This window comes from Cervus canadensis, chromosome 2, assembly GCF_019320065.1.
Source record: "Cervus canadensis isolate Bull #8, Minnesota chromosome 2, ASM1932006v1, whole genome shotgun sequence".
Taxonomy (NCBI): domain Eukaryota; kingdom Metazoa; phylum Chordata; class Mammalia; order Artiodactyla; family Cervidae; genus Cervus; species Cervus canadensis.
Window position 1 is genome coordinate 28,641,587 of NC_057387.1, and position 27,939 is coordinate 28,669,525.

Sequence of the window (27,939 nt, forward strand, 5' to 3'; positions counted from 1 at the left end):
AGGAGAAAGATAACTTCTGAACATCCTTTGAATAGATTGTGAAGTTTTCAAGGTAACTGCTTAGAGCACTTCCCAGGTGGCACTAGTGGTAAAGAACCTGTCTGCCGGTGCAGGAGACATAAGAGATGCAGGTTCAACCTCTGGGTCAGGAAGATCCCCTGGAGAAGGAAATGGCAACCCACTCCAGTACTCCTGCCTGGAGAACCTCATGGACAGAGAAGTCTGGTGGGCTATAGTCCACAGGGTCGTAAAGAGTCGGACACGACTAAAGCGACTTGGTATGCACAAGCGCTTAGAGTACCCATGTCTAAGGAACAGTCTGACGTCCTGCCTTACTGTCGGTATACAAAGTCTATGGGAATTTGCATGAAGTCAATTTCTCCATCTCCATTCATCTTTGGCCTAAATCTGTCTCACAGGCTGGCTTGTCCAGCTGCTGAGATGACTTTGGTGCTCTTAAAACATTACTTTTCAGGAAAAGAAAAGAAAGGAAAAGAAAAATAGCTGAAAATGTCCCCTTTTAAAAGAAATCCTTTGCAACCAGAACTGAAAAGTATGAAAAGTGGAATGCCAAAACCACTGAAGTGCTGGCCATACCAAAACTAGTCAGGTCCTTTCCATCTTCAACAGAGGTGTTTGCGGAGTACTCCACTCATGCAGCCCTACAAAAACTGGTCCAGGACAACAAGGATGCTGGGCCTGGATCCCTGACCTTTGAAGAAGTCAATGGTACAGAATTTTATAACTGGTATTAGAGATGCTAGTGGGAACTCTTCCTGTGACAAATGTCAGCAGAAAATACATTTCAGCAGCAGCAGAAGGAAAAAAAAAACCCAACAACCTACAAGGAGTAGAATACCAAACTGTACCAAGGCAAGATCCATAAAGAAGGATCTATTCTGACAGACAGGTTTCTGGCCTTTTCACCTGTGCTAACTCTTTTTTTAAAACCAATCTTTCACTGTTACGCAGTGAACTGCATACTGCAACTGCTTGGTCTCTGTGAGGGAAAGCTCCTCATGTAATCTTACCCCAGGATCCTTCTAGCTATGAGATAAATAGAGTTCCAAGAAGAATGTTTGCAGGGCTGAGAATCTTGTGAGATTATTAACCAGCACGTCAGCGAAATTACGAATTCTGGTTTTGCATCATGACTGAAAATCTCAAGTACTTTATATAAAATTCATTTGACAACCTAAGCCTAATTTACCATTCAGGCTGATAATTAATGAGCTGCAAACACTCATTTCCTGCCACGCATTAGCTGTTACCTCAATCTTACATTTTAATTGGGCTTTCTTTCCCATCTCATTACTCAAATATTGATAAACTTTTTAACGTTTCTTTAGAGAAAAAAAAAGGTCAATAGGCAGTGACAGTTGCAATGACAATGGCAGAAACTACAAGGAACAGCAGCCAACGTTTACGGAAGGTCCAGGCAAAGGGCTTCATATGCATTCTCTCTCTTAATCCTCACAAACATATGAGACAGGAAGTGCTAACATCCGCATTTCACAGGGGAAGCTGGAGCACTTGGAGGGTAAGTAACATGCCTAAGATCAGACAGCTATTAAAAGACATAAGCGGGTCTAGAAGCCATGTTTGTCTGATTACAAAGCCCAGCACTTAATGACACTATGTTATACAGAGACCCAGCATCTATGGTATGTAAAACCATTAAGATTGTAAAAAGAAATTTAAAAAAAAAAAAAAAAAGATTGTAAAAAGAAATTTAAACAAAGAAGTATAAAAAGATTTTAATTTTATATATAAACAAATAAATATAATTTACACAAATAAGATGATATATTTAAAACAGAAAATGTATTAAAGTATAAGAGAAATTTCAAATATAAAAATAGGTTGAACTATTTAAGTAATATATTTTACTGAATTCCTGTGTATCTCCTAGTTTTATGATGAACACGAGGCTCTCCTAATTTTTGTAGTGCTAGAGGAGGAATATGCTCAATATGGAAAGTGGTTAGCATCTATCACACTGAGTAATAATCTTTCACTATTTTTGTTAATCTGAATGCCCAGGATTATTGCATGGTATTAGAATCAGAATATGATTATCTAAAATGGTCATTTGTTTTTCTAGATGCTGATTTCCAATGATATAACATAAAATCCACCTAACAGCTGCTTTCTCTCATTTTTCTGACACAGGCCACATAATCATCCTCACAGCATCAGTAACAGTTCCAGTTCCAAGCATTACCATAGCAACGGCTTTTGGAAAATGGAAACTAGTATCAGTGAGCAGTGACCTGATACCATAGTAATAATTCATCCATGTCATAGAATCTTCTTCCTTTACACACTTGCATTGATTTTAGTTTGATTTTTGCAAATTGGTTTGGCTCATAACACTTTCCTGAAAGTGTTTTCATTTTTCACTAAGGTTTTAGTGACCATTTAGTCTAAAAGGATCTTGCTACTCAAGATAAAATCAAATACCCTGGCAAAGCTAAGAGTGCATTTTCATGTGGTCAAAGATTTTTATCACTTGACTTGGAAAACTAAAGCTACCAGACAAGCATGACACATTAGTTTGCTGGTTCTCATCTTATATTCATTTGTATTTTATATTTAAAGATGATTATTACTGAGAAATATAAAGATACAGCAAATATTTAATTTGCTGATTCATAACAGCCCTGGACATAGAAGATGTGATTCCTCCTTTGTTGAAGAAATTAATATACATATTAAAATAATATACATATTCATCCTTCTCAGATGACATTCTACTAAACTAGGTTCAGGATATTTGGATTAATTTTTCAAGGTCTTGACAGAACTTTTACCTTTTGACGAAGCACATAAGGTAAGAATGCCTCTTATCATTTAAGGTCAATTTATAGCTGCAATAAGGCAATTATGATTGAATAACATGAAAGGACTATTTAAGACACATCTGGGTCAAGGTTTTTCTATTTTGCTTCTTCTCAACTGCTTCTAGCATTTCACTTATTTCTGTATACATGATTTCTCCTAATTTGGAAAAAAAAAAAACCCTATGCCCCCATAATTAAAAAAAAAAATTCAGCACTGTCCTTTCACTACATCAATTAGGTCACATCCCTGATAATACTGTCACAGTCTAAGCTGGATGCAAACTGAGCTACCAAGATTTATTTTATAGACTCTGAGATAAATAAATAAACCTGAAGCCTGGAAGAGTGATTCAAACTACCTAATTTTGAAAATAAATAAAATATTCATCATTTAAAAAAAATGGCAATTTATACATGATTCCTAGCTAGTTTCATAAACCCCAGTGGGTGACTCAGAAAACTGGAATTAGAGGGAGGGACCCCACGACACAGGGGCCCTTACCTCCTGGAGGTGGCTTGCTCTTGGAGGTGAGAATGACAAATCCAAATCCTTCATTTTCTTTTCGTTGCAAGACAACATCATAGGGCTCCTGGGGAGCAGGCCTGGCCAGGGCCTCTGCTCGGTTCAAGCGGGGAGATCCATTCTGTGTTGAAAGGAAGGCTTGAGAGCTGTCATCCTCAGGTTGTTTCTCTGCAATAAACAAGACCAATTTTGATATTTCTGGAACATCGTAACTTTTGATAACTAAAGTGTTTTGTGCTAAGCTCTTCACAATGAGTTTCTAACATAAAGAAAAGCAGTGCCTCTGCCCAAGTGACTGGACATCATCTGAGTGCAGAGGTAGGCAGCAGCCCATCCAGTGAACTTCTAGAATGCTCTTTAAGTACATAGTTGGAAAACTACAAAATGTTATCTCACTCTAAAGGAAGTTTTTCAAAGCTTCTGTGAAATTTGATGGTAAAAAAAATTCTTCTTGAAATGATTTTAATTCCATCAAGGTTTTGAACCTGGACAAGCAATTTTTTAAAAAGTTGATAATGAATAAAAACATAGTAAACTTCCTCTTAAAATCAGCTTTAAATATAATTTAGTGGGACTTCCCTGGCAGTCCTCCAGTATTCTTGCCTGGAAAATTCTCTGGACAGAGGAGCCTGGCTGGCTACAGTCCATGGGGTCACAAAGAGCTGGACACAACTGAGCACACCCCCACACCCCCCCCCCCCACACACACACTGAATCCTGGCGGTCCAGAGGTTAAGACTCCACACTCCCAACCCAGGGGACCCGGGTTCACTCCCCGGTCAGGCGGCTAGATCCTACATGCCACAGCTAAGACTCAGTGCAGCTAAATAAATAAACATTTAATAAAAATATATAATTTAGTGCAGTGACTGACACTCATGACGTCTGGGAGGTCACTGCATCAGGACAGAGATACTTCCCATTACAGCTTGAGAGCAGTTTGCCACCTACACAGATTTATCTTTTACAATGTGTTTTACAACTGCAGTTTTCTGATGGGTAATACAAGATGAGTTAACCATTAGCAGTTTTCAGGTATATAACAAGCTGTCCACATAAATGGCAAACTCTCCTAGACACAGATCAGGTCACATGGAATTCCTAGCAAATGGGCAGTTAACCTACACCCTTTTCTTCTATTTAAGAATAACATCAGAATTTGAGAAAGAATGACAAAAGTTAGTCATAACTGATTTTTTTAAAAAAGGGCAAATTTTGTGCCATAATTTGATACAAAACAGCATAAACCACCACCACAACATGCTGTTATTGATGAACATGCATTTATAAGGTCTCTTTGTATCAAAATCTATGGGACTCTGAGGATGTGTTTTTGAACCTCAACAAAAGTGTCAACAACTTCCAATAATTAACAACAACGAAAAAGGTTCTTTTTGATATAATGCATGGTTAGAATGAATTAGCTAAAATGTCTCCAATAATATCAAACTACTATGAAACGTCTTTATGATGCTTTCCAGGAGGGAGCTAATCTCTATCTGTACAATATCCCATTGTTTACTCTACGTAGTTATGTTCTGACACCAGCACAACCAAATGGAAGCAACAACAGCATTAGAATCCGCATGCATCTCAGAATGCCTGATATTTATGACAGGAGGTGGGCTTTTACTTTGTATGCTACAATCAAAGACACAGGGCCTCATTTTTAAGAGTAACGTGAATATTCATCAAGTCACACATTTTTTGAATGCCCACTCTGTGCCATGCGGTCATTCTTCTAGGTACTGGGTACACAGCATAGAACTAAATGGATGAAAATTCCATCCTTCATGAAGCTTACATTCTTGTGGTGCTACAGGTTGTCTTCAGAAAATTTTTAAGTGACAAGAATTCACTATTTAAAATTTCTACATAATATTCACAAAGCTATTGAACATAAAAATACAGGAGATTATCATATCTTAGTGTAATGGTTTAGACCTCAGGCTTTGTAATTAAATTATCTGTTTCAATCCTGGTCCTACTACCTACCAGCTATGTGTTTCTCAACCTTTCTGTGAGTAACTAGAATAATGACAGTGTTTACCATCATAGTGTTGTAAAGAGTAAGTAAAAGAATCCATGTCTGAGACTCAATAAGTCATACTAAAACTTCTGAAGTAGAAACATTTTGTCTTCTGAATATTTAGAATTTCATCAGGATCCAAAATTGTTTGATATTCAGTTAATGGGATCTCTTAGTATGACTAAACAACTTTGTATTTGTTCTTCAGAAAACAGATTTAACCTGATATCCTGATTACAATATCACACTGGCAAAATTCATTGATATATTAATATAATCTTAATGTAGAGACCCAAAATTTATTTCTCTTTTTTGATAGTAGTAGCAGTATTTATGAATCCTTTCAACCTTACATGGCCTTCCACATGCAAGGATCACACCAAATAAGTTATCTCATACACTATTTTTGTTGTTGTCATTGTTTTAGCTAACAAGTGGATTTAGTCAAAGAAACATTTCACAGACACAGTGTGGGTCATCGCAGAGGGCTAGCGCAGCCTCTCATACACTATTAAACATAATAAGATAACCTGGAAAAAAAAAAAAGTGGACTAAGTCTCTTTGTTTCTTTTTTAACTTATTAGAGCAAGAACAGGTTCACGTACCACCGTAGAAGATCTTTCTTCTGACAGTTAATAACACGTGGCCATTTCGAGCAGCGGTTGTCATTAGGTCTAGGACTTGTTTGTGTGATTTCCCTTTAACAGGAATTCCATCAATGCACATCAGCTCATCAGCTGCACGGAGCCGACCATCTTTCTCAGCTGCGCCCAGAGGAATGATGGCTCCAATGTATATCTGATAAGATATAAAGTGTGGTTTGCTCTATATAGTCTACTAAGACTTACTAAGATTCTTAACTACTAAGTCAAGGACTTTCTGACTCAAAGTCATGCATACCAACAACTTTTTGCAGTTCACCCTGAAAACAGTCATAGTTTAGAAAGGTGAAATCTTAGAAATTGACCCATCTCCAAAATGGCACTTCAAATAACCACACCATGTAATCTCTTCTGGATTCTTTAGGTTGGGCACAAGGAAGACAGAAAATACAAAGTAATTCAATAACTTAGAAAGTACCACTATCACATCCATCACTACAATAGAACAAAAATATGAAACTCAAAAAATGCAATTCTGTGGAGTAGCTACTAAAAGTAAAGTCCATTGAATGTCATCACAAAAGATTTTTTTTTTGTATACTGTTCATAGCAACTGGGATAATTCTTACAATACTCCCGTTACATAAAGCTATCAGTTCAAGTTTAGTATACAGAAAAGAGAAATATTTCTTGTTCCTAAATTCTAAAGCAGTATATATTTTAAGGGAACAGAGTGACCTAAGATTCACTTGCAGTTAGGTGAACAGATCTTGCTCATTTTCTTTGCCGGCAATTAGAATCTTATAATTGGTAATCTTAAGTATTTGGACTAGTCCCAGAGCTGTTATAACCTGACATTTAAGAGAAGATAAGGTGTAAACATTTCCTCTAAGATCAGGAGCAAGACAAGGATACCCATTCTCAATACTTTTATTCAACATACTTTTGGAAGTCCTAGCTATAGCAATCAGATGAGAAAAAGAAACAAAAGGAAGACATATTGGTAAGAAAGAAGTAAAACTCGCTGTTTGCAGATGATGTGACTATATGTGGAAAATCCTAAAGACATCACCAGAAAATTCCTAGAGTTCATCAATGATTTTGCTAAAGTTGCAGGGTACAAAAAAATCTACAGAAATCTGTCATATTTCTATACACTTAATTAAGGAAATAATCCTATTTACCACTGCATCAAAAAGAATAAAAATACCTAGAAATAAACCTACTTAACAAGGTAAAAGACCTGTACTTGGAAAACTATAAGTCACTAATGAAAGAAATTAAAGATTACACAATCAGATGGAAAGATACATCATGCTATTGGGCTGGAAGAATTAACATTGGTAAAATGACCATGTTACCCAAGGCAATATACAGATTCAATGCAATCCCTATCAAAATGTCAATGGATTTTTCACAGAACTAGAACAAAAAAATGTAAAATTTGTATGGAAACAGAAAAAAACACAAATAGCCAAAACAATCTTGAGAAAGAAGAAGAGAGCTGGAGGAATTGCATTCCTTGACTTCAGACTATAATACATAGCTATGGTAATCAAAACAATATGGTATTGGTACAAAAATGAATATATACATCAATGCAACAGAATAAAGAGCACAGAAATAAACCCACACACTTACACAGTCAATTAATCTACAACACAGGAGGCAAGAACATACAATGGAAAAAAGACAGTCTGTTCAATAAGTGGTGCTGGGACAACTGGATAGTTACATAAGAAGAATGAAAGTTGGAACATTCTCTAACATCATATACAAAAATAAATTCAAAATGGATTAAAGACCTAATTGTAGGACCAGATACTATAAAACTTTTTAGAGGAAAACATAGGCAGAACACTCTTTGACATGAATTGTAGCAACATCTTTTTGGATCTGTCTCCTAGAGTAATGACAAGGCAAAAATAAATGGGACATAAATAAAAGCTTTTTCATGGCAAATGAAACCATAAACAAAATAAAGACAACTCTCAGAATGGGAGAAAATGTTTGGAAACAAAGCAACTGAAAAGGGTTTAATCTCCAAAATATATAAATAGTTCATGCAGCTTAATTAAAAAAAAATATCAAAAAATGGGTGGAAGATCTAAATAGACATTTCTCCAAAGAAGACATACAGATGGCCAAGAGGCATATGAAAAGATGCCAACATCACTTATTATTATAGAAATGCAAATCAAAACTACAATGAGGTATCACCTCACACTGGTCCAAATGGCCGTTATCAAAAAATCTACAAATAATAAATGCTCAAGAGGATGTGGAGAAAAGGGATCCCCCCATCCCACTGTTGGTGGGAATGCAAATTGGTACAGCCACTATGGAGAACAGTATGGAAGTTCCTTAAAAAACTAAAAACAGAGCTCTCATATGATCCAGCAATCCCACTCCTGGGTATAAACCTGAAAAAAAAAAAAAAAAACACCACAACTCAAAAAGATGCATGCACCCCAATGAATACTGTATCACTATTTACAACAGCCAGGACATGGAAGCAACCTAAATGTCTGTCAACAGACAAATGTATAAAGCAGATGTGGTAAATATATACACTGGAATATTACTCAGCCATAAAAAATGAAATGATGCCATTGGCAGCAACATGAATGGACCTAAAGACTGTTATACTGAATGAAGTAAGTCAGACAGAGAAGGACTAATACCATATGATATTGCTTATGTGTGGAATGGGAAAAAATAGTACAAATGAACTTATTTACAAGACAGAAATGTGTGCATGTGTGTTCAGTCCTTTGAGTTGTATCTGACTCTTTGAAACCCCATAGACCGTAGCCCACCAGGCTCCTCTGTCTGTGGGATTTTCCTGGCAAGAATACTGGAGTGGGTTGCTATGCCCTTCTCCAGAGGACCTTCCTGACCCAAGAATTGAACCTGCGTCTCCTGCATTGCAAGCAGATTTTTTACTGCTGAGCCATCAGGGAAGCCCACAAAACAGAAATAGAACCACAGATATAGAAAATAAACATATTGTTACTGGGGAAAAGGGGAGGAGGATAAATTGAGAGATTGGGATTGACATATACATAGTACTATAAGGAACTCTACTCAACACTCTGTAATGACCTGTATGGTGAAAGAATTTAAAAAAGAGTAGACCAATGTGTGTGTGTGTGTGTGCGTGCATGTGCGCGCGTGTGTGTGTGTGTGTGCAAATATAAAACTGATTCACTTTGCTGCACACCTGAAAACAACACAACATTGAAAATCAACTATACTTTAATAAAAAGATTTTTTAAAATAACAAAAGAAAGACCAAGTACGTAAATATGTCTCAGAAATCACAATGATATAAAGAGAAATGCATTAAATTAAAACTAAAAAAATTAATTAACTTAAAAGCTTCTGCACAAAAAAGGAGACCATAAACAAAATGAAAAGACAACCTATGAATGGGGAGAAAATTTTTGCAAATGATGAGTCCAACAAGGGATTAATTCCCAAAATATACAAAAGCTCATACAGCTTAATATCCAAAAAACAAATGACCCAATTAAAAAATGGGCAGATGTGAATAGACATTTTTCCAAAGGGAACATGCAGACGGCCAACAGACACATGAAATGTTGCTCAACATCGCTAATCACCAGGGAAATCAAAACCATAACGAAGTATAACCTCATACCTGTCAGAAATGTTATCATCAAAAAATCTACAAATAACAAATGTTGGTAAGGATGTGGAGGAAAGGGATCTCTTGTACACTGTTGGTGAGAATGTAAATTGGTGCAGCCACTGTCAAAAACAGTATGGAGGTTTCTCAAAAAACTAAAAAATGGCATACATATACATACAATATAACACTTCACAGGCATATAAGGAATGAATTTTTGCCACTTGAAACAATATGGATGGAACTGACTCAATAAGAGCAGCAAAAAGTAAAAAACAAACAAACAAACGATGAAAAAAAGCAAAGACAGCCCAAGATACCTATGGAATGACTTCAAGCAGAATAACATTCATATTATAGGAGTACCAGAAGGAGAAAAGAGAGAGAAAGGAGCAGAAAACTTAACTTGAAGAAATAATGGCTGAAAACTTCCTTAACCTGGGAAAAGAGACAGAATTGAAGATTTTGCAAGCCCAAAGAATTCCCAAAAAGATCCACACAGAGACACATTGTAATTAAAATGTCAAAAGTTAAAGAGAGAATTTTAAAAACAGCAGGAGAAAAACAACTTGTTACCTACAAAAGAAAGTAAAAGTTTTGCTCAGTCCAGTCTGATTCTTGCGACCCCATGGACTATACAGGCCAGAATACTGGAGTAGGTAGCCTTCTCTATCAGATCTTCCTGAATTAGCAATCAAACTGCGGTCTCCTGCATTGCAGGCAGATTCTTCACCAATTGAGGTATCAGGGAAGCCAAAAATTTCAGCACATTAGAAATAATATCATTAAATGCATACTGTGTGCTATTCTTAGTTGCTCAGTCATGTCCGACTCTTTGCGACCCCATAGACTGTAGCCCACCAGGCTCCTCTGTCCATGGGGATTCTTCAGGCAAGAATACTGAAGTGGGTTGCCATTCCCTCCTCCAGGGGAGCTTCCCAACCCAGGGATCAAACCAAGGTCTCTCGCATTGCAGGCAGATTCTTCGCTGTCTGAGCCACGAGGGAAGCCTTTGTTATATAGCAGCAACTCCTATAAGGCTATGAGCAGATTCTTCAGCAGGAACTTTGCAGGCCAGAAAGGAGTGGAACAACATATTCAAAGTGCTGAAAGGAAAAATGTGTCCAACCAAGAATACTCTACACAGGAAAATTATCATTCAGAACTGAGAGAGATGAGAGTTTTCCAGACAAGCAAACATCAAAGAAGTTCATCACTAATAAACTGGCCTTATGAGAAACGTGAAAGGGGCTTCTTTAGTTGAAAAGAAAAGGCACTGAGTAGTAATAAGAAAACATATGAAAGTATAAATCTCATGGGCAAGATAAATATAATCATTTACAAAACTACTATAAAAAGGTTAAAAGACAAAAGTAGTAAAAATAACTATAGTTATATTATTCTAGTTAGAATAATCAGTGAAGGGATACACAAAATAAAAAGATGTGAAGTGTGATATCAGAAATATAAAATGTGGTGGAGGAAGTAAAAATGTAGCTTTAGAATGCGTTCAAACTTAAGTTGCTATCAACTTAAATTAGACTGATATACGTATATAAACTGTTATATGCGAGTCTCAGGGTAACCTCAAACAAAAACCTATTGTAGATACACAAAAGATAATAAAAATAGAATCTAAGTATAATATTAAAGAAAGCCATCAAACTGCAAGGGAAGAAAGCAAGAGAAGAAGAACAGAGAAGAACTACAAAACAGCCAGAGAACAAAGAACAAAATGACAGTAAGTACATACCTGTCAAGAATTACTTTAAATGTAAAAGACTATATTCTCCAATGAAAATACTCAGACTGGCCAAATGTACAAACAAGACCCATCTATATGCTGCCTATAAGAGACTAACTTCAGATGTAAGGAGCCACAAAGTCTGAAAGTAGAGGCATGGAAAAAGCTGTTCCATGCAAACAGAAACCAAAAGAAAGCTAAAGCAGCTATACCTACATCAGACAAAATAGACTTTAAAACAAAAACTGTAATAAAAGACAAAAGGGGCATTATATAATGATAAAGGGGTCAACTGAACAAGAGGATATAACATTTGCAAATGTTTATGCATCCAACACAGAAGCACTTAAAATATACAAAGCAAAGACCTAAGGGGGACCTATATAACAGACCTAAGGGGAGAAATTTACAGCAATACAATAACAGGAAGGAATTTTAATAACCCTATTTATATCAATGGATAGATCATGCATACACAAAACCAATCAGGACACATGGGTCTTAAATGACACGTTAGAATGAATAACCTTTATATATATATATATATATATGATTATACATTCAGAACATTCTATATATATTCACAACATTCTATCCAAAGTAGCATATTCTATACATTCTTCTCAAGTGCACATGTAACACTCTTTAGGATAGATCACATGTTAAGCCATAAAACAAGTCTCAATAAATTTAAGAAGACTGAAATTATATAAAACATCTTTTTCAACTACAAGTATATAAAACTAGAAATCAGAAGAAGAAAATTGGGAAAATCACAAAATGTGAAGATTAAACTACATCTTAATGAACAACCAATGCATCAATGAAGAAATCAAGAGAAAAATAAAAAAAATACCTTGAGACAAATGAAAATGGATATATAACTTGCAAAATCTCTGGGATAAGCAAAAGTAGTTCTAAGAGGGAAGTTCATAGTAATATGGGTCTACCTCAAAATAAGAAAAATCTCAAATAGCTTTACATCTAAAGGAACTAGAAAAAGAATGAAAGAAGTCCAAAGTTAGTAGAAGGAAGAAAATAACAAAGATCAGAGCAGAAATAAATGAGATAGAGACTAACAAGACAATAGAAAGGATCAATGAAACTAAGAGCAGGCTATTTGAAAAAATAAACAAAACTGATAAACTCCTCGCAAGATTCACCTGAAAAAAAGAGGGCTCAAAAATAAAGTCAGAAATGAAAGAGAAGTTACCTTTGAGACCACAGAAATACAAAGAATCATAAGAAACTACTATGATCAATTATACGCCAAAAAACTGGACAACCTAGAAAAAATCAATAAATTCCTAGAAACATGCAATCTTTCAAGAGTAAATCATGAGAAGTAGAAAATCTGAACAGACCAATTACTAGTAAGGAGGTTGAATTGGTAATTAAAAACATCCCAGCACATGAAAGTCCAGGACCTGATGGCTTCACTGGTGAATTCTATCAAACATTTAAAGAAGATTAATATCTATCCTTTTCAAACTCTTTCAGAAAACTAAGGAGGAAAAAACGCTTCCAAACTCATCCTATTAGGGCAGCATTACCCTGAGACCAAAACTGACGAGGACAACACAAAAAGAGAAAATTACAGGTCAGTGTCACTGATGAATACAGATATAAAAATCTGCAACAAAACATTAGCAAATTAAACTTAAAAATACATCAAAAGGACCCATACACCATGATCAAGTGGAATTTACTCCAGGGATGCAAGAATATTTCAACATCCACAAATCAATGTGATATACCAAATTAAGAAAATGAAGAATAAAAATATGATCATCTCAACAGATACAGAAAAAGCATTTAACAAAATTCAGCATCCATTTATAATAATTCTCAACAAAGGGAGTAGAGGCATAATACATAATAATGTAGAGGCATAATACATGCCTCAACATAATAAAGGCCATATATGACAAGCTCAGGCTTCCCAGGTGGCTCTGTACTGAAGAATCTCCCTGTCAATGTAGGAGATGTGGGTTCAATCTCTGGGTCAGGAAGATCCCCTGGAGGAAATGGCAACCCACTCCAATACTCTTGCCTGGAAAATCCCACAGTCAGAGGAGCCTGGGGGGCTACATTCCAGAGGGTTGCTAGGAGTTGGACATGACTTAAGACACTAAACAACAACCAACAACTATGACAAGCTCACAGCTAACATCATAGTCAAAGGTGAAATGCTGAAAGCTTTCCTTCTAAGATCAGTAACAAGGCAAGGATGCCCACTTCCACCACTTTTACTCAATAAAGTACTGGAAATCTAAGCCATAGCAATTAGGGAAAATAAACAAGGAAATACACATATCACATATTCTTTATACATACACACACCTACACACCCACTTACACATACAATGGAATATTAATATTACTCAGCCAGATCACATTAAGCCACAAATCAAGCCTCAATAAATTTAAGAAAACTGAAATTATATCACACATTTCCAACCACAATGGTATAAAACTAGAAATCAATTACGAGAAGAAAATTGGAAAAATCACAATGTAGTTTTAATCACAAAGATTAAACTACATTAGAAAGAAAAAATCTTTGCAAGGCAACATAATGCCTTGAGGACATTATGCTAAGTCAAAGAGTCAGACAGATAAAGACAAATGCTGTACAATCTCACTTATATCTGAATCTAAAAAACAAAGTAAACAAACAAAACAAGACTCAGAAAGAACAGAATGGTGGTTGACAGTAGGAAGGGGATTGGGAGGAGGTAGGTACAAACTTCTGATTATAAAATAAGTCAGTCATGGGGATGTAATGCTGTAGCATGTGGACTATAGCCAATAATACTGTAATACATAATTGAAAGTTGCCAAGGGAATAACTCTTAAAGGTTCTTATCACAGAAGAAAATCTGTCACTTTGTATGATGACGGATGGTAACTAAGCCTGTTGTCATGATCATTTTGCAGTGTATACTAACATTGAATCATTACGTTGCACATCTGAAACAAATATAATGTTATACATCAATCATAGCTCAATTCAAAAGAAAGGAAAAGAAACAATCAAGGTACTTCATATTTGCCCTACATAGGGCAACCTACCTTAAACTTTATTTGTCTCTGATAATTATTTTAACTGTAACCAATATGACTAATTAGAACACATTTATACTCTATAAATCAAATGTTCTAGTCAGAATAGAAAGAAGCCTATAATTTTAAAAGAATATTATTATTCACCTAACTTCCAAACATAATGTAGTCACTCATATTATACAGAAAAGCTTTAAATATGTTCTTAAACTCTAAGAAGCACATTATTTCTTTGTCAAACTAAGGGTAAAACAAAAATAAACCCACTATATTTGCTCTCTAAGTATGAGTGAGAATCCTATATAAATAAATTTCTAGATTTAAATGCCTTGCAAATATAACCTGTTACTATGCTCTAATTTACGGCTGACTTATTCAGCTTTTACCTACAGTTTTAGCCTCAACTACTCAGATGGTAAAGAATCTGTCCTCAATGCAGGAGACCCGGGTTCAATCCCTGGGTCAGGAAGATCCCCTGGAGGAGGAAATGGCAACCCACTCCAGTATTCTTGCCTGGGAAATCCCATGGACAGAGGAGCCTGAAGGGCTACAGTCAGTCCATGGGGTCACAGAGAATTGGATATAATTGCGCAACTAACACTTTTCACTTTCACATATCACGTTAACTGAGGTATTATGACACCACTAGAAATGCAATTCTTCCTCATATAAATGAAACTGTTAGAGAAAACAAAATCTTTTTAAAAACCAAACAAAGTAGAAAGCAAAACAAAAGCACCATATTCTACCAAATCGCTATTAAAAGTTTTAACAGGAATAGCCAAACGACAACGTATTTAAACTTACAGATTGGTCAGGTCCATCTCCTCCCAGTACTCTGAAGCCAAACCCTGATTCCTGTTTCCGAAGAAACACATCCAAATCTTTGGTGTTCGGTGCTAAGGAAAACCAGAAAATAATAAATACAAACAAACATACACAATATACATTTTGACTTATTTTAAAAAGCTTAACACTATAGAAAAACTCAATCATAAGTCCTTGTTTTGTGCTTTAACTCAAACTCAATCAAGATTGCTTAGGAATATTTATTCCCATTTCCACACACTCAGTATTATACTGCCATTAATTCTTCATGCTTTCAAATGGATGTTTTATCTTCCGAAATATGGTCTGGGACTATCAAGATAAACTATGACTGGTTAAATAAGTATGAAATCAATGATATATATTTCTACTTGTTGTGCATCTTTTCCAAGCTCAGTCATGTCTGACTCTTTGCGACCCCATGGACTGTAGCTCACCAGGCTCTTCCATCCATGGGATTTTCCTGGCAAGAATACTGGAGTGGGTTGCCAATTTCCTTCTCCAGGAGATCTTCCTAACCCAGGGATCGAGTCCGGGGCTCCCAAATTCTAGGCAGACACTTTACCATCTGAGCCACCAGGGAAGATGCTTAGATCTATTTCTAAAAATAAATACATTTCAAAAGTTAAACCACTTAAATCTACAATTGTGCTTCAGAAAAAAAACTATCATCAGTTGGTAAATTAGTATGAAAATGAATTTCTGCCTTATGCACACTCTCTTCTCATCATCTGTCCACTGGACTCCTCTAAGGAGTCTACTTTACTCTCTGCTTTCCTCCTCAGATTACATACCCTTCTGATTCATCATCCTTTGTATTCCTGCCAAGAAAATCTTTCTAAAACCAAGCCCAATAACTTCATCCCTATAGTTAAGACCATTCTGGGGCTCTTTACCAGGTATATCATTGTCTCCAGCTTCCTCGGACTGGCATAATCCGCTCTCCACCAGCTGCTCCTGCCCTCCCCTCTGGTATCCACTGCCGACCACACCCAGCTAAACTGAAACTAATTGCACAATTAAGGCCATGCGGTGTGCAAATGCTATTCCTTCTTTCCCTTTCATCTGTCCATAAGCAACTACCTCTTTGTCTTACAGCTTAACTTCCTATGTGAAGCAGTATATGATACTTCCTACTACTCACATCAGTAAAACCGACCATTTTCTACTTTGGATCCCAATTCATCCAGCGTATCCTTCTATTACTGTACCTGTTAGGGGCTTATTTGTATATGTATTTGACTATTTCTTTGTCTTTTCCATTTAGGTTTAACTATCTCTTTGGATGCAGGGTCTATGTAACCTATTACCTCTGTACTCCCATTACCTACTATGATGTTGGGTAGATAGAGGCACATTTCAAAATCCGAGTTCAAAACATGGTTTTGAAGAAAACAAATGAATGAATGTTGAGTATGAATGGAAGAAGCCCAGAGCTACATTAAAATGGGAATGAATAACTTCAACATATTGGTTTCTAGAGATGGAAAAACAAAGTTTTTAAGAAAATTCAAACTAATGTTGTTGCATGCTTCCCTGAAATATTCCACAGCTACTTACGTTTATCTTCATATAAAGTCTTAGATTTCAGGTAGACCTCAGAAGGATCCAGTTTCGGGGATCCTGACCTGATAATGCTGGGTGGAAAAGGCATAGGCTGGGGAACAGGCTCATTTATGGCCTCCAAACTTTCTGAAGTTTCCTTTTTATCTGTTTTCTGAAATGGAAAAGGGCCTTACTTAGTATCTCAAAAAGCCAGATGGTTGATTAGTGCAAAAAACTGTTGTCTGAACCAGTATGTCAACTGATTACAGTTGCGTAAGCAGCAGGGTCAAAGCCACAGCATATTTGCAGTCTTAAGAAGAGTTCACTTTCACAGTCATGTGTATTTGATTAAAACATATTTCACTTAAATTAGAACACGTTTATAATGATGTCAATCAAAGGGCCTTAAATAGTCCTATGTTAAGGAATTTTGCCCTTTTCTCTACCACCAAGACACAAACTGACTCTGAGAAGGCATACAAGACAGCACTTCTAAGCCGAGCAGGAGGAAGACTCAGAGAGGACCTCCATTTAATTCTTGATACCCTCACCTCCCCAGTCACTAAATTAATTTCCAGTAAAGATGTTTAAGGAATATTCTTTCTAAGAAAATGAAATACGAAGTGTTAACTCTAGACACTGTGAAAACCTGCATGGTCAATTCAAATATATCATGAGAATGCTCCATGCCTAGGAATCAGATAAGGGGTATATTCATATGTTCCCGTTCAGACAGAACTTGTCTAGAAGAATAGCTCAGCAAAATGACTTCTTTAATAAAATTTAAAAATGAAATCCAATAAATAGCTTCAGAAAATAAATATTACGGTTTAGAGAACAGCTTGTTATCCTGAATTATGGTTAGGAGAGGGAGATTATAGACATTTGTGATAAAATAATTAAAGTAACTACGATGTAGGAGCAGCAGCTTGTCAGGGAGGGCTGAGGGGACAGTGGCCATAAAGTGTTGTGCCAGAAGGGACCCTTCACTGACCAGGACCCAGCCAGATGCCTAGGAGATAAGAGTAGCCTTTTCCTCTTTCTCCCCCTTGTCCTAGGATTCAGTCAGAAGCAGTGAGAGGCCATCAGGATCTTTCGTCAATTATAAAGCATTAGGGTCCCCATGGCTGCACTGGCATCCATTATGAAACACAGTGTAGCATAGGAGTTAAAAACAATTACTATAGGGCCCAGAGGAATAAAGAAAAATGCAGCATAATTTTAACTGAACATGTAAAAAGAATTTCTGTTCACACTGGACCTAAGTGGTAAAGTCTATAAAAAGGCAGAGTGTTTCTTTCCTTCTGACCCATAAAATGGCAAATTTGCAGAAGGATCGTTTTCAGTGGGCTATAGAGAATTAATCTATTTTGTATCTGATGATCTTTTGTTTAGCAGCCTATGGTTTATGGTTATGGAAGACCATCTTTTAACTATAAGATGATACATTCCAAATCAAGCAAACTAGAGCTAACAGGATTATATACCTAATTATCTTTATATCCATATAACTGTAAACTTAAACATTTAAGTAGCTACATGTGTACCTAGCACAGTTTCTTTCATACCATTATCTGGTGCGTCCTTTGTTTGGGTCTTAGTCTTTACACAGGTCCTAAAGTAGTCTAGTCAGTTATTCAGAAGACCACCACAAAAAAAACTGTTCCAAGTCTGACAGCCTGTTGGTCTAATAACAAGCAGACTGAGCAGAGAGGCCACAACTGCTCCAGCCCTGAACGTCAGAAGGTGAGCTAAACGTGGGTAATGCCAGTCCCCATGCGCTTATGGGAAACCATTACATCTTCTCATTGCAGCAAGACATCTGCCCAAATGTTTAGCTACTCCTTACCCTTGCTCCTCTGAAACACAAAGAAAGCCAAAGGACCCATCAGTAGGCCCCTCAATGGGTCCACGTTTTACTATGTAGAGGGATCAGACTACTACAGGTCTCTAACATTTCTCCAACAGAAACACTTAACCAGCAGAGCACACTCCCTCTATAGATGGCTTTTTCTAACTTGCACACTTCCCTGAGTTTCTGTTCCAAGCCCAGGGCAGTCTGTCTTCTGACTCCTCCCGGTCTGTAAACATCCACCCCACAAGCAGCCCTCATGAAGTGAAACGCGGCATCTCTCTCTGTGTGTTGGAAAGAAGAATTTGAGGACAACTGCATACTCACCAATTTGGCAGTTTTAGTTGGTGAAGGAGGACCTTAAAAAAAATGAGCCACATTTTAAAAACAGAGGAAGGATTCCCAGACTACAAATACTGCTAATGTTTATGATAAAACTAGCTTTGACTTTTAGTAGGCTAGTAAATTATGTCCAACATGTTCTACGTGCCAGGCATTATACACATATTTCATTTTTTATGACAATCTTAAGGCATACATGTTTGCCATTTTATAGATAAAGTAAAGCAAGACTCAAATAGATTAACATTACTTTCCTGTACTGTGGAATCAACCAGCAACTAGGCAGGAAACTGACATTCAGCCTGTTTGACACAGAACCCTAAACGCTTACATCTGTTGGAACTCTGAATAACTCTCCAGCCGCCACAAAGAGACCTGCACTTACTCTGAGCACATTATCACCCAGAGAAGAAACAAAAACAGTTCAAAGAAATGAGAATTGAAGTTAAATTGTTCATTGGCCTCAAAAATGAAAACTAACAGCCAGTGAGATACATGTGAAGGGCTAAATTTTATTCTTTAAAATACTGGTCATTCATTGGTATGGGTTTAAGAAAGTCCGTTAAAATATAACTTTTTGATTAGTCCTTGGAACTGCATTTATGTCTGGAAGCAGTTCAAGTCAGTTGATGATCTTGGAAAATAAAATTATATTTCTCTCACATGAGCACTGTGGGGTTTAATTAACATTTACTGACAGATATTAAAGCTTAAGATAAAAGCTTTATGAGCACAAGCTATCATGACTGCTTTTACAGAACAGATTAACACACCATCCAACATTTTTACGTATTCACAGAGATGCTAGCTCTTTCAAAACATCCTTGGTACATTACAGAGGTCCAGATGAAGTACCACTGCTTGAAAGAGTCCATTTCTATTATTGCCATCAATAGAGAAAATGAAATTAAGAGAATATATTTCATCTGAAGTAGCACAATGCTATGACTCTGTCTAATCATTAAAGTTATAAATCAGATTTAAAAAAACAACATTGAGGGAAAGAAATCTATAATGGACACAAATGAAACCATTAATAACTAAAAAAAAAAAACTGCTACAAAAGATACTGCTTATGGAAGCAGTCAGACAGAACTTAAGGAAAATGCACACTAATTACCAGCTAAGTCTTCTGGGAAAGAGATATTCTGACCTGGAAGGAAGGACAATTCACAGATATAAATGCATGAACAATGAAGACTTTTCCTTGTGCTTTTACTCACCTCCTCTTAAGATAAGTAATGGTACATCTGCACCTACTGGAAACTGCTTTAGCACCTCTACCACTTGGAGATGTGTTAAACTCTGCACATTTTGGTGGTAAATCTCCTTAATGATGTCCCCTTTCTGCAGGCCTTGACACCACTGACTATCCAGTATCATTTTCACTTTCTGTCCACTTGGGCTGTCAGCAATTGCAAACCCAAAGCCTTTAGGGCCCTTGATCAGAGGGATAGTCACTAGTTCTGGCTGGGAGCTGCCTGACGATGCCATAGATGCTCTCTGTTCACTCAGATCTGATGCGCCATTAAAACGATCACTGATCAAGCTGTGTCCCGATTTTCCATTCTGGTCCAGCACCACTGCTCCTGACTTAAAATCCTGAGTATTCAGGCAAGTCTCTCCCTTAGTTAATGACTGTCCATTGATGACAGAAGTAGCAGCAACAATGTCCACAACAGGATCTTCATTGTCATCAGGAAGCGGATACCCACGACATAGAGTGAGGTTTACATACTGATTGACAGGTACCAACTGAAACATCTGGACAACATCTGCATGTGTGTGACCAAGGACACAGTTGCCATTGATGTCTACAATAACATCACCTGGTAAAACATAAATCACATGAAAAATGTTAAAGCCATCAAATAAGTCGATCTTTTGTTGGGGGGGATAAAAATAACTGAAATTTAGCATCTAAATTTGAATTCTGGAAACCTCTTACTGTTCATTAACTACTGAAAAAATAGATTTTGAACACAGACACGTCATTCTCCCTTCAGTGACTCCTCCCTAAAAAGAATATATAAACGTGTGCGTGTGTGTGTGACTCTTTGCGATCCCATGGACTGCCTGTCAGGCTTCTCTGTCCATGGAATTCTCCAGGCAAGAATATTGGAATGGGTTGCCATTTCCTACTCCAGGGGGTCTTTCCAACCCAGTGACTGAACCTAGGTCTCCTGCATTGGCAGGTGGATTCTTTACCACTTGAGCCACCTGGGAAGCCATATAAATGTATGCTTAGTGGCAAACAGTTACGACCTCAAGCTCAAGTGAATCTTAAAAAAAAATTAATCTTAAAAAAAATCCATATTATCCTTGTTAGAGTATCCTTTGAGTGACACCTAAGTGGGCACACAAAGCGAGGTACACTGTAGCAGGTGTTGATACACAGACAAGGGGCGCACAACTCCACTGGCTACTGATACAGACAGACAAAACAGACATTCTTTAAATACAGCTTATTTCATGATTTTTAAGTAGCCATTGATTACAATGTGCTTAAAAATTCATTCTAGTTTGAACAATGTAAGGTTAAAGATTAGAATAATAACTTATGAATGTATTTTCTTTTCACATCTTTCTTTTTTGGAGAGACTTTCAATTTAGCGTAATTTAGTTATCAAAAGGAGAAATAAGCAACAAAAAAATTCAATACAAGTAAAAGAACATATTATTTAAGATTCTGAAAATTCAGCTGAATTAATCCTTATAAAAGCCGGTTTTACTTTCTTGATTTTACATCATTATGACCACTTTGGTTGTAGGATCTTTGCCACTTGACATTCATCAGTTGTGTGTTTTTTCAAATGCAGTTTTGATTTTTAAAATTTGTCCTCTGATGTCTTATCCATTTGCTGCTTTTATTTGAATATGATTATTTAAAAGGTTATTGCCAAATAAAGGTGCTTCAATTTGTTCTGATTGCATGTAGGCTTTAAAAAATCAACATGAACGCTGTTTAAAAACAAATGTTAGCCTGTGGAAATTCACTTCAAAATTCAAGAAGATAAAGAAATTAAACTAATTAGAAACAAAGCTTTGACTTTTCCTCCCCTAGTCAAAGTTCTCTGAATTTTTATGGAAGTATCATATTGCTTTACAAATTAATAACACTGTTAAACAAATCTAAATCTATATCATAAAATCCTGACAGCATATATAATTGTTTTGAGATGTGTTTCATGGACAAAAATATTTAAAAAGTCAAAATTGAGGACTTAGGACAAAACCTTAATTTTAATCGCAGAGTTTGTTGATTTTATAAAGTAATAAACTAGAAAAATAATTTTCTTTATAAACATAACTTTTAATTATTTTATTTTTTTTTCAAACTTTTAATTATTTTAAGTTTTCTAGTTTAAATTTCTATCACCTAATTCGGGAAGCATAATATGAGAGATCCCATATCCTAATTGAAAATAAGTTGATACCTGCCATCAAAAGTAATGACAATTGAGTCATTCAAATGGAGAATATATTTACACATAGTATGTGAAATAACAGAGGATTAGAAAAGCCTAGCAAATAGTGTAAGAAGCAGCCTCAGTGGATTATTAAAATCTGGGAAAAAAGTATTTAAACCTTCCTCATAATCAGTAACTACTCTTAAACTTCCTCTAACCTATAGCCGTAAACAGTCGCTCACATAAAGATGTTGAGAGAACTACATAAAAGACAAATTTATATAGCTCTGTAAAAATAATAACATTATTGTCTATAATTCTTTTTTTCCCATTTTTTCTTCTCCTTTTTTCTTTTTTGTATTCTTTTTTCTTCTTTTAGCTTTATTGTCTATAATTCTTAACATAGTGGCTTAACTTTACTAATAGCCACTAAGAAAGAAAAAAACAAAGGAAAAGGGCCAACCTGGTGAAAAAATGTGGGGTATACCAACTGGTTCAGTATCACTGCAAACATCACAATGAGTCACTGTTCAAAAAGGTTACAGGTAAATGTTAAGTAACTTCAAAAGTACCCTACACAATCACAGGAAATCAAACAATCAATTTTCTGAGATGGTTAATAAATCCTTAGCTTAGTATAGCCAAAGGGTTATCTCAAACTATACAAACTATACAAAATATTAATAAACGACCCTCCCTCAAAACTACCATGTACTTAATTTAGAAGATAAACTATTTTAATACAGGAATTTACCTCTTGGTTGTATAATTTCTTTCTCTCTCTCTCTAAACACACACACACACACACAAAATACATATATGATATATATTTATATAGCTATTATATATTTGGTATATATGTTATACATACATATAAAACATTTTCACTATAATTTTTGTTATAGGATCACAACTCTTTAAGTACTTTTCTTTTTTTAAAAACATTTTTGCCACGCCACGCGACACATGTGAGATCTTAGCTCCCCAACCAACAACGGAACTCGTGCCTCCGGCAGTGGAAGTGGAGTCTTAAACACTGGACCGCCAGGGAAGACCCCCTTTAAGTATTTCTGCAAAACCTGTTACCTGGAGCAATTTTCCCATCCTGAGCTGCAGGACCATCTTTCAGCACATTTTTCACTTGTAGGAACTCATCAGGCCTATCCCCACCAATAATGGTAAAACCAAATCCCATTGTGCTTTTTTTCAATGACGCTCGAACAAGGATGCCTTTAAGCTGGGATGGATCTCGAGTGAAGTGTGATTTTTCTGTATCTGCACAAAAATGAGAAACAAGAATAATTACAATGAATATACTCCTCAAAGCTAATTCCCAAGATAGTCTATATAATTTAAATACAACAAACCATAACAGAAAGAAAATAAGAGAGAATCCAATGTTACAGAACAGTTGGAATTTAAATTCATATATTAAATCACTGAAAAAAAAACTTAGCTAATGAATCATTTCTCTTTTATAGGACTCTTCTATGTCATTTGAAAGGTATAAAAACATCTATTTCATCTCCATCTCATTGCCTTTTCTGTACTTACTTTTTCTAATCGCAAAGAGTCCTTTAGATAGAAGTCAGAATGACACACCTGAAGGATAACCTTTATTATTAAAATCCTGAAAGCCTCGGACACTCATTTGGATGTATATTTCATTTGAATAAGCAGCTACTGGAGCTCTAGGTAGAAAACACTATACTAGGAAGATGAAGGCAACTGTCACAAACTTATAAAAGAGAATACATTGAGAACTTTTTATAACCCATGACTCAGGCTTTCTGCAGCCTTTAACTTATATCTGATGAGTGGAGTGAGCCCCTGCACTACTAGTAAATAGCTTCATGCTTCTTTCCCTTTTACCTGTGTTTAGTGGAAACTTTAGGAAGACAAAAAGCACAGTTCCACTGAAAAGCCTATTTTTAGGGGTTTCCTCAGATGATCCTAGCACTAAAAGTGATCCACATTTGCAAGTAATACCTGTCTTCTCTTTCCCAGAAAGTTTGCTCCACCCGGCTGCCCTTAGGGCAATTTTGAAAACCGTGGGGATCAAACTGTACAGGTTCACACCTTAAAAAGCACTGTTTAAGTTAGCTTTTCAAAATACGGTTTAAATTTTTCTGACAAATCTCTTTTTTAACAGCTTTATTGAGACATAATCTACATATGATAGAATTATACAAGTCAATGACATGGTAACCATCACCACAATCTAACTTTAGCATAGTTTCTCTCTCCCCAGACACACACCAAAGAAATCTTGGTGCTCATTAGCAGTCACTTCTCATTTCTCCCCAACCTGCCCTCACATCCTAACCTCAATCACTAAGCTACTTTCTGTCTATAGACATGCCCAATCTGGACATTTAATATAAATGGAATTATATAATATGTGGTCTTTTCAATGGTTTATTTCACTTAGCATAATTTTTTCAGGTTCATCTGTGTTGTAGCATGTACTTTATTCCTTTTTTATTGCCAAATAACATTCCATTATACAGATATATCACATTTTATTTATTCACTGATTTGTTGGGTTGTTTATACTTTTTGGATATTATGAGTAATATTGCTGTGAACACTCATGTACAAGATTTTCTGTATGTTCATTCCTTTTAGGTACATATTGGGAATGGAAATGTAGCAGTTACCATGAACATATTAATATTGTAACTATTTAATCTTCTGAAAGATTGCCAAACTTTTCTAAAGTGGCTGCACCATTTTACATTGCACCATCAATGTATGAGGGTTCTGACTGCTTCACACCCTTGCCAGCACTTGTCACTGTCTGCTTTTTTTTGGTTATAGCCATCCTAGTAGGCATAGAGTGGTCTCTCACGGTGGTTTTGATGCTCATTTCCCTAATGACTCCAATTCACAAGGCTGACTTGTTTCATATTGAGACCACACTAATATCAAGCCCAGAGTTATCTTTGTGTATCTGCTGCTGCCCCTCTAGGCACGCATTAACGCTTACTGGGTTTTAGAAAAGAGCAGGCCTCGGGCTGCTCTGTATGGTTGCATGACTTCCGCAGTGTGCACACGGCTACTGCAAGCAGCAGGGCTGTCCTGGAAATACTGACAAAGGCAGGTTTGGGGCAGGAGTAGGCCTACTTTCTTTGTTATGTTCTTCCCAGATTTACTGATCTCTTATAAATACAAGCACTGGACATTAAAAAAAAAAAAAAAAAAGTCAGCTATTTCAGGCTTCTTCTCATGGCTACCTATCTTTGCAACGTCATCTCTTGTTTCTACTATGCTCTGGTCATTCGTATCTGTTCTCTGACCCCTGGACCACCATTTCATGCTGTTATGATTTTATATATCCTGTTCCTTCTACTCAGTATGCCTTCTTGCTCCTCTGAAATTTTTATCTGCCTGATTTAGCTTTTACTGACACTTAGAAGACCCAGTTCAAATATGTCCTCTATTTGAAAGTCCCTCTGCCCCTCAACTTCCTCCTTTAAAGCAAAGGTGAGCACTTCCTCTTTTACACTACCACTGAACCTTGTATGTCTCTATTAATAACAATGAAAATTATCATTTTTTGGCCACCATGTGCCAGACATGTATTTGTAAGCACTTTACATATATTAACTTGCATACTCAGAACCACCTTAAGAGGTAGGTACTACTACTATTCATATTTTGCATTAATAGATGAGAAAACAAACATTTAAAAAACTCATCCAAGGTTACACAGCTGGGATTCAAACTTGCTCCGTCTCCCTGTACATTTAACTACTAACATAGGATGGCACCTATCAGCATATATTACAACCACTGGTTTCCTATTTTAGACTGTAAACTTTGAGGGTAAGACCTATCTTACTCTTAATCATTTTTTAATACCAGGTACCAAGGAAAGCACTGGGCATATAGAAGGTGCTCAAAAATATTTATTAATCTAAAAATATTTGCTCAGTCAAACGTAAAACCTAAGGGAAGGGACTATGTTTTTTAAGAGGGGCTATAAGAAAAAACTGTTTCATCAGCAACTGAGTGAAGAATCTACTAGATTATGATGATATAGATCTTATTAATGACAGAGAAGGGGGAGGCAATGAGGAGGGATGAGTAGGATGGAAGAAATTCCTGGACATCTTTTACAAAATACACATGGCTAGGCTCATCAAAATCTTAGGACCTATGCATTTTAAAAATGCTCCTCAAATGATTCTGATATTACTAATACTCTACTATCCCAGTTGAGAATCAATGATGTAGGCAAACGATATAGTGAATTTGCTCAGTATTTGTTCATATCAGTTAATAAAGAATCCTGAATGGTCACTGATGTTAAATCTAAGCAATTAACTTGTGAGAAGCTCATAATGAATCAAAGATCTAATATTGACTTGGCCTTAAACACTATAAAACAATCCAATTTACAAATTAAAATCTTGCACCCATAACAAAGTTATTCAATCCCTTCTCCCAACAATTTCACACTTTCTATATAAGCAGCAAGAGAAAAAAAAAACTCAACATTCTCAAAATGGCCAGATGCTTTATTAAGATTATTCATATCTTTACAGTAACAAAAATTAAATAGTCTCTGTTGATTTTCAAAGCCCCAACAATTCAAAGTTCAAACTCACTTTTATTATTTCAGCATATAAATGTCACAAGTTATTTTTAGAAGATAGAGGTAAAAGTTCTACCTGGTTTTGAAGACCCAGTATCAGCCTGTCCTAACTGCTTTTTCCTTTTGGCTTCCTCCACTGGATTTTCAAACTGGGTTTTCTGGTTAAGGTGACTGTAAAATGTAGACAAATATGCATTTCAGTTTAATATGAAAGAATTACATATTTTAAAATAGACTCTCGTATCATTCCATCATCACTCATTAAGGGACAAACACATATCCTTATGCTATGGAACCCAGAGATGCTGACAAGTCATGGAGGAAGAGCTTTTCAGCAACTAAAGAACGACCCACAGAAGACACCTAGAAGTCAAAGTTGCTGAAATGTTTCATACAGCTTCTCTATAATTGTTTCTAATATTGCTAACAACAGTTTTCAAAACTATAAATGAAGCCCTCATGTATGATATAGCTAGAACTATTGGCAATTAATCAGTTAAATTTTTTTAAAGGCAGTTAATGGTAGGAGGGTTTTAAGTTTCTCTGAAGTGAAGCAGCTGTGAAGACACTTTTAAAGAAATCTAAGTACAGATGTCTTCTAAAATTTTACTATTATTTTTCCAACTGACTCACCCACATCAATTTACATCAAAAAAGCAAAGTGACTTGCTTTTATCAAACTGTTATCACAGACCAACTCTTTTACAGTTAAATTTCTTCAAAATTATATAATAACTAATTACATAATTATAAGTTCAACTCTTTTTGACAATTTAGGAACACTCATAACTAACTCTTTGAAAGCATACAAGTCTGTGGTGGAAATCAGAAAAGTATGGGGAGACAGGAGGCAGGCCATTAGATGACAGTATTCAATACACTATGGTAAGATGTGTTTTACAG

At 36.0% G+C, this 27,939-nt stretch overlaps 1 protein-coding gene across 5 annotated transcripts in view; it reads right to left on the bottom strand.

Annotated features, from left to right (window-relative positions):
• Positions 1–27,939, bottom strand: part of MAGI3 (membrane associated guanylate kinase, WW and PDZ domain containing 3) — a 245,445-nt gene that overhangs the window by 26,309 nt on the left and 191,197 nt on the right. For all 5 annotated transcript variants that reach the window (XM_043460185.1, XM_043460184.1, XM_043460186.1 and 2 more), the window contains exons 8-15: positions 27,113–27,207; positions 23,523–23,711; positions 20,250–20,855; positions 19,012–19,043; positions 16,848–17,004; positions 15,267–15,358; positions 6,001–6,193; positions 3,346–3,534 (exon numbers count right to left, since the gene is read on the bottom strand). In XM_043460185.1, coding sequence (XP_043316120.1) covers positions 3,346–3,534; positions 6,001–6,193; positions 15,267–15,358; positions 16,848–17,004; positions 19,012–19,043; positions 20,250–20,855; positions 23,523–23,711; positions 27,113–27,207 — 1,553 coding nt within the window. The remainder of the gene's footprint in view (positions 1–3,345; positions 3,535–6,000; positions 6,194–15,266; positions 15,359–16,847; positions 17,005–19,011; positions 19,044–20,249; positions 20,856–23,522; positions 23,712–27,112; positions 27,208–27,939) is intronic.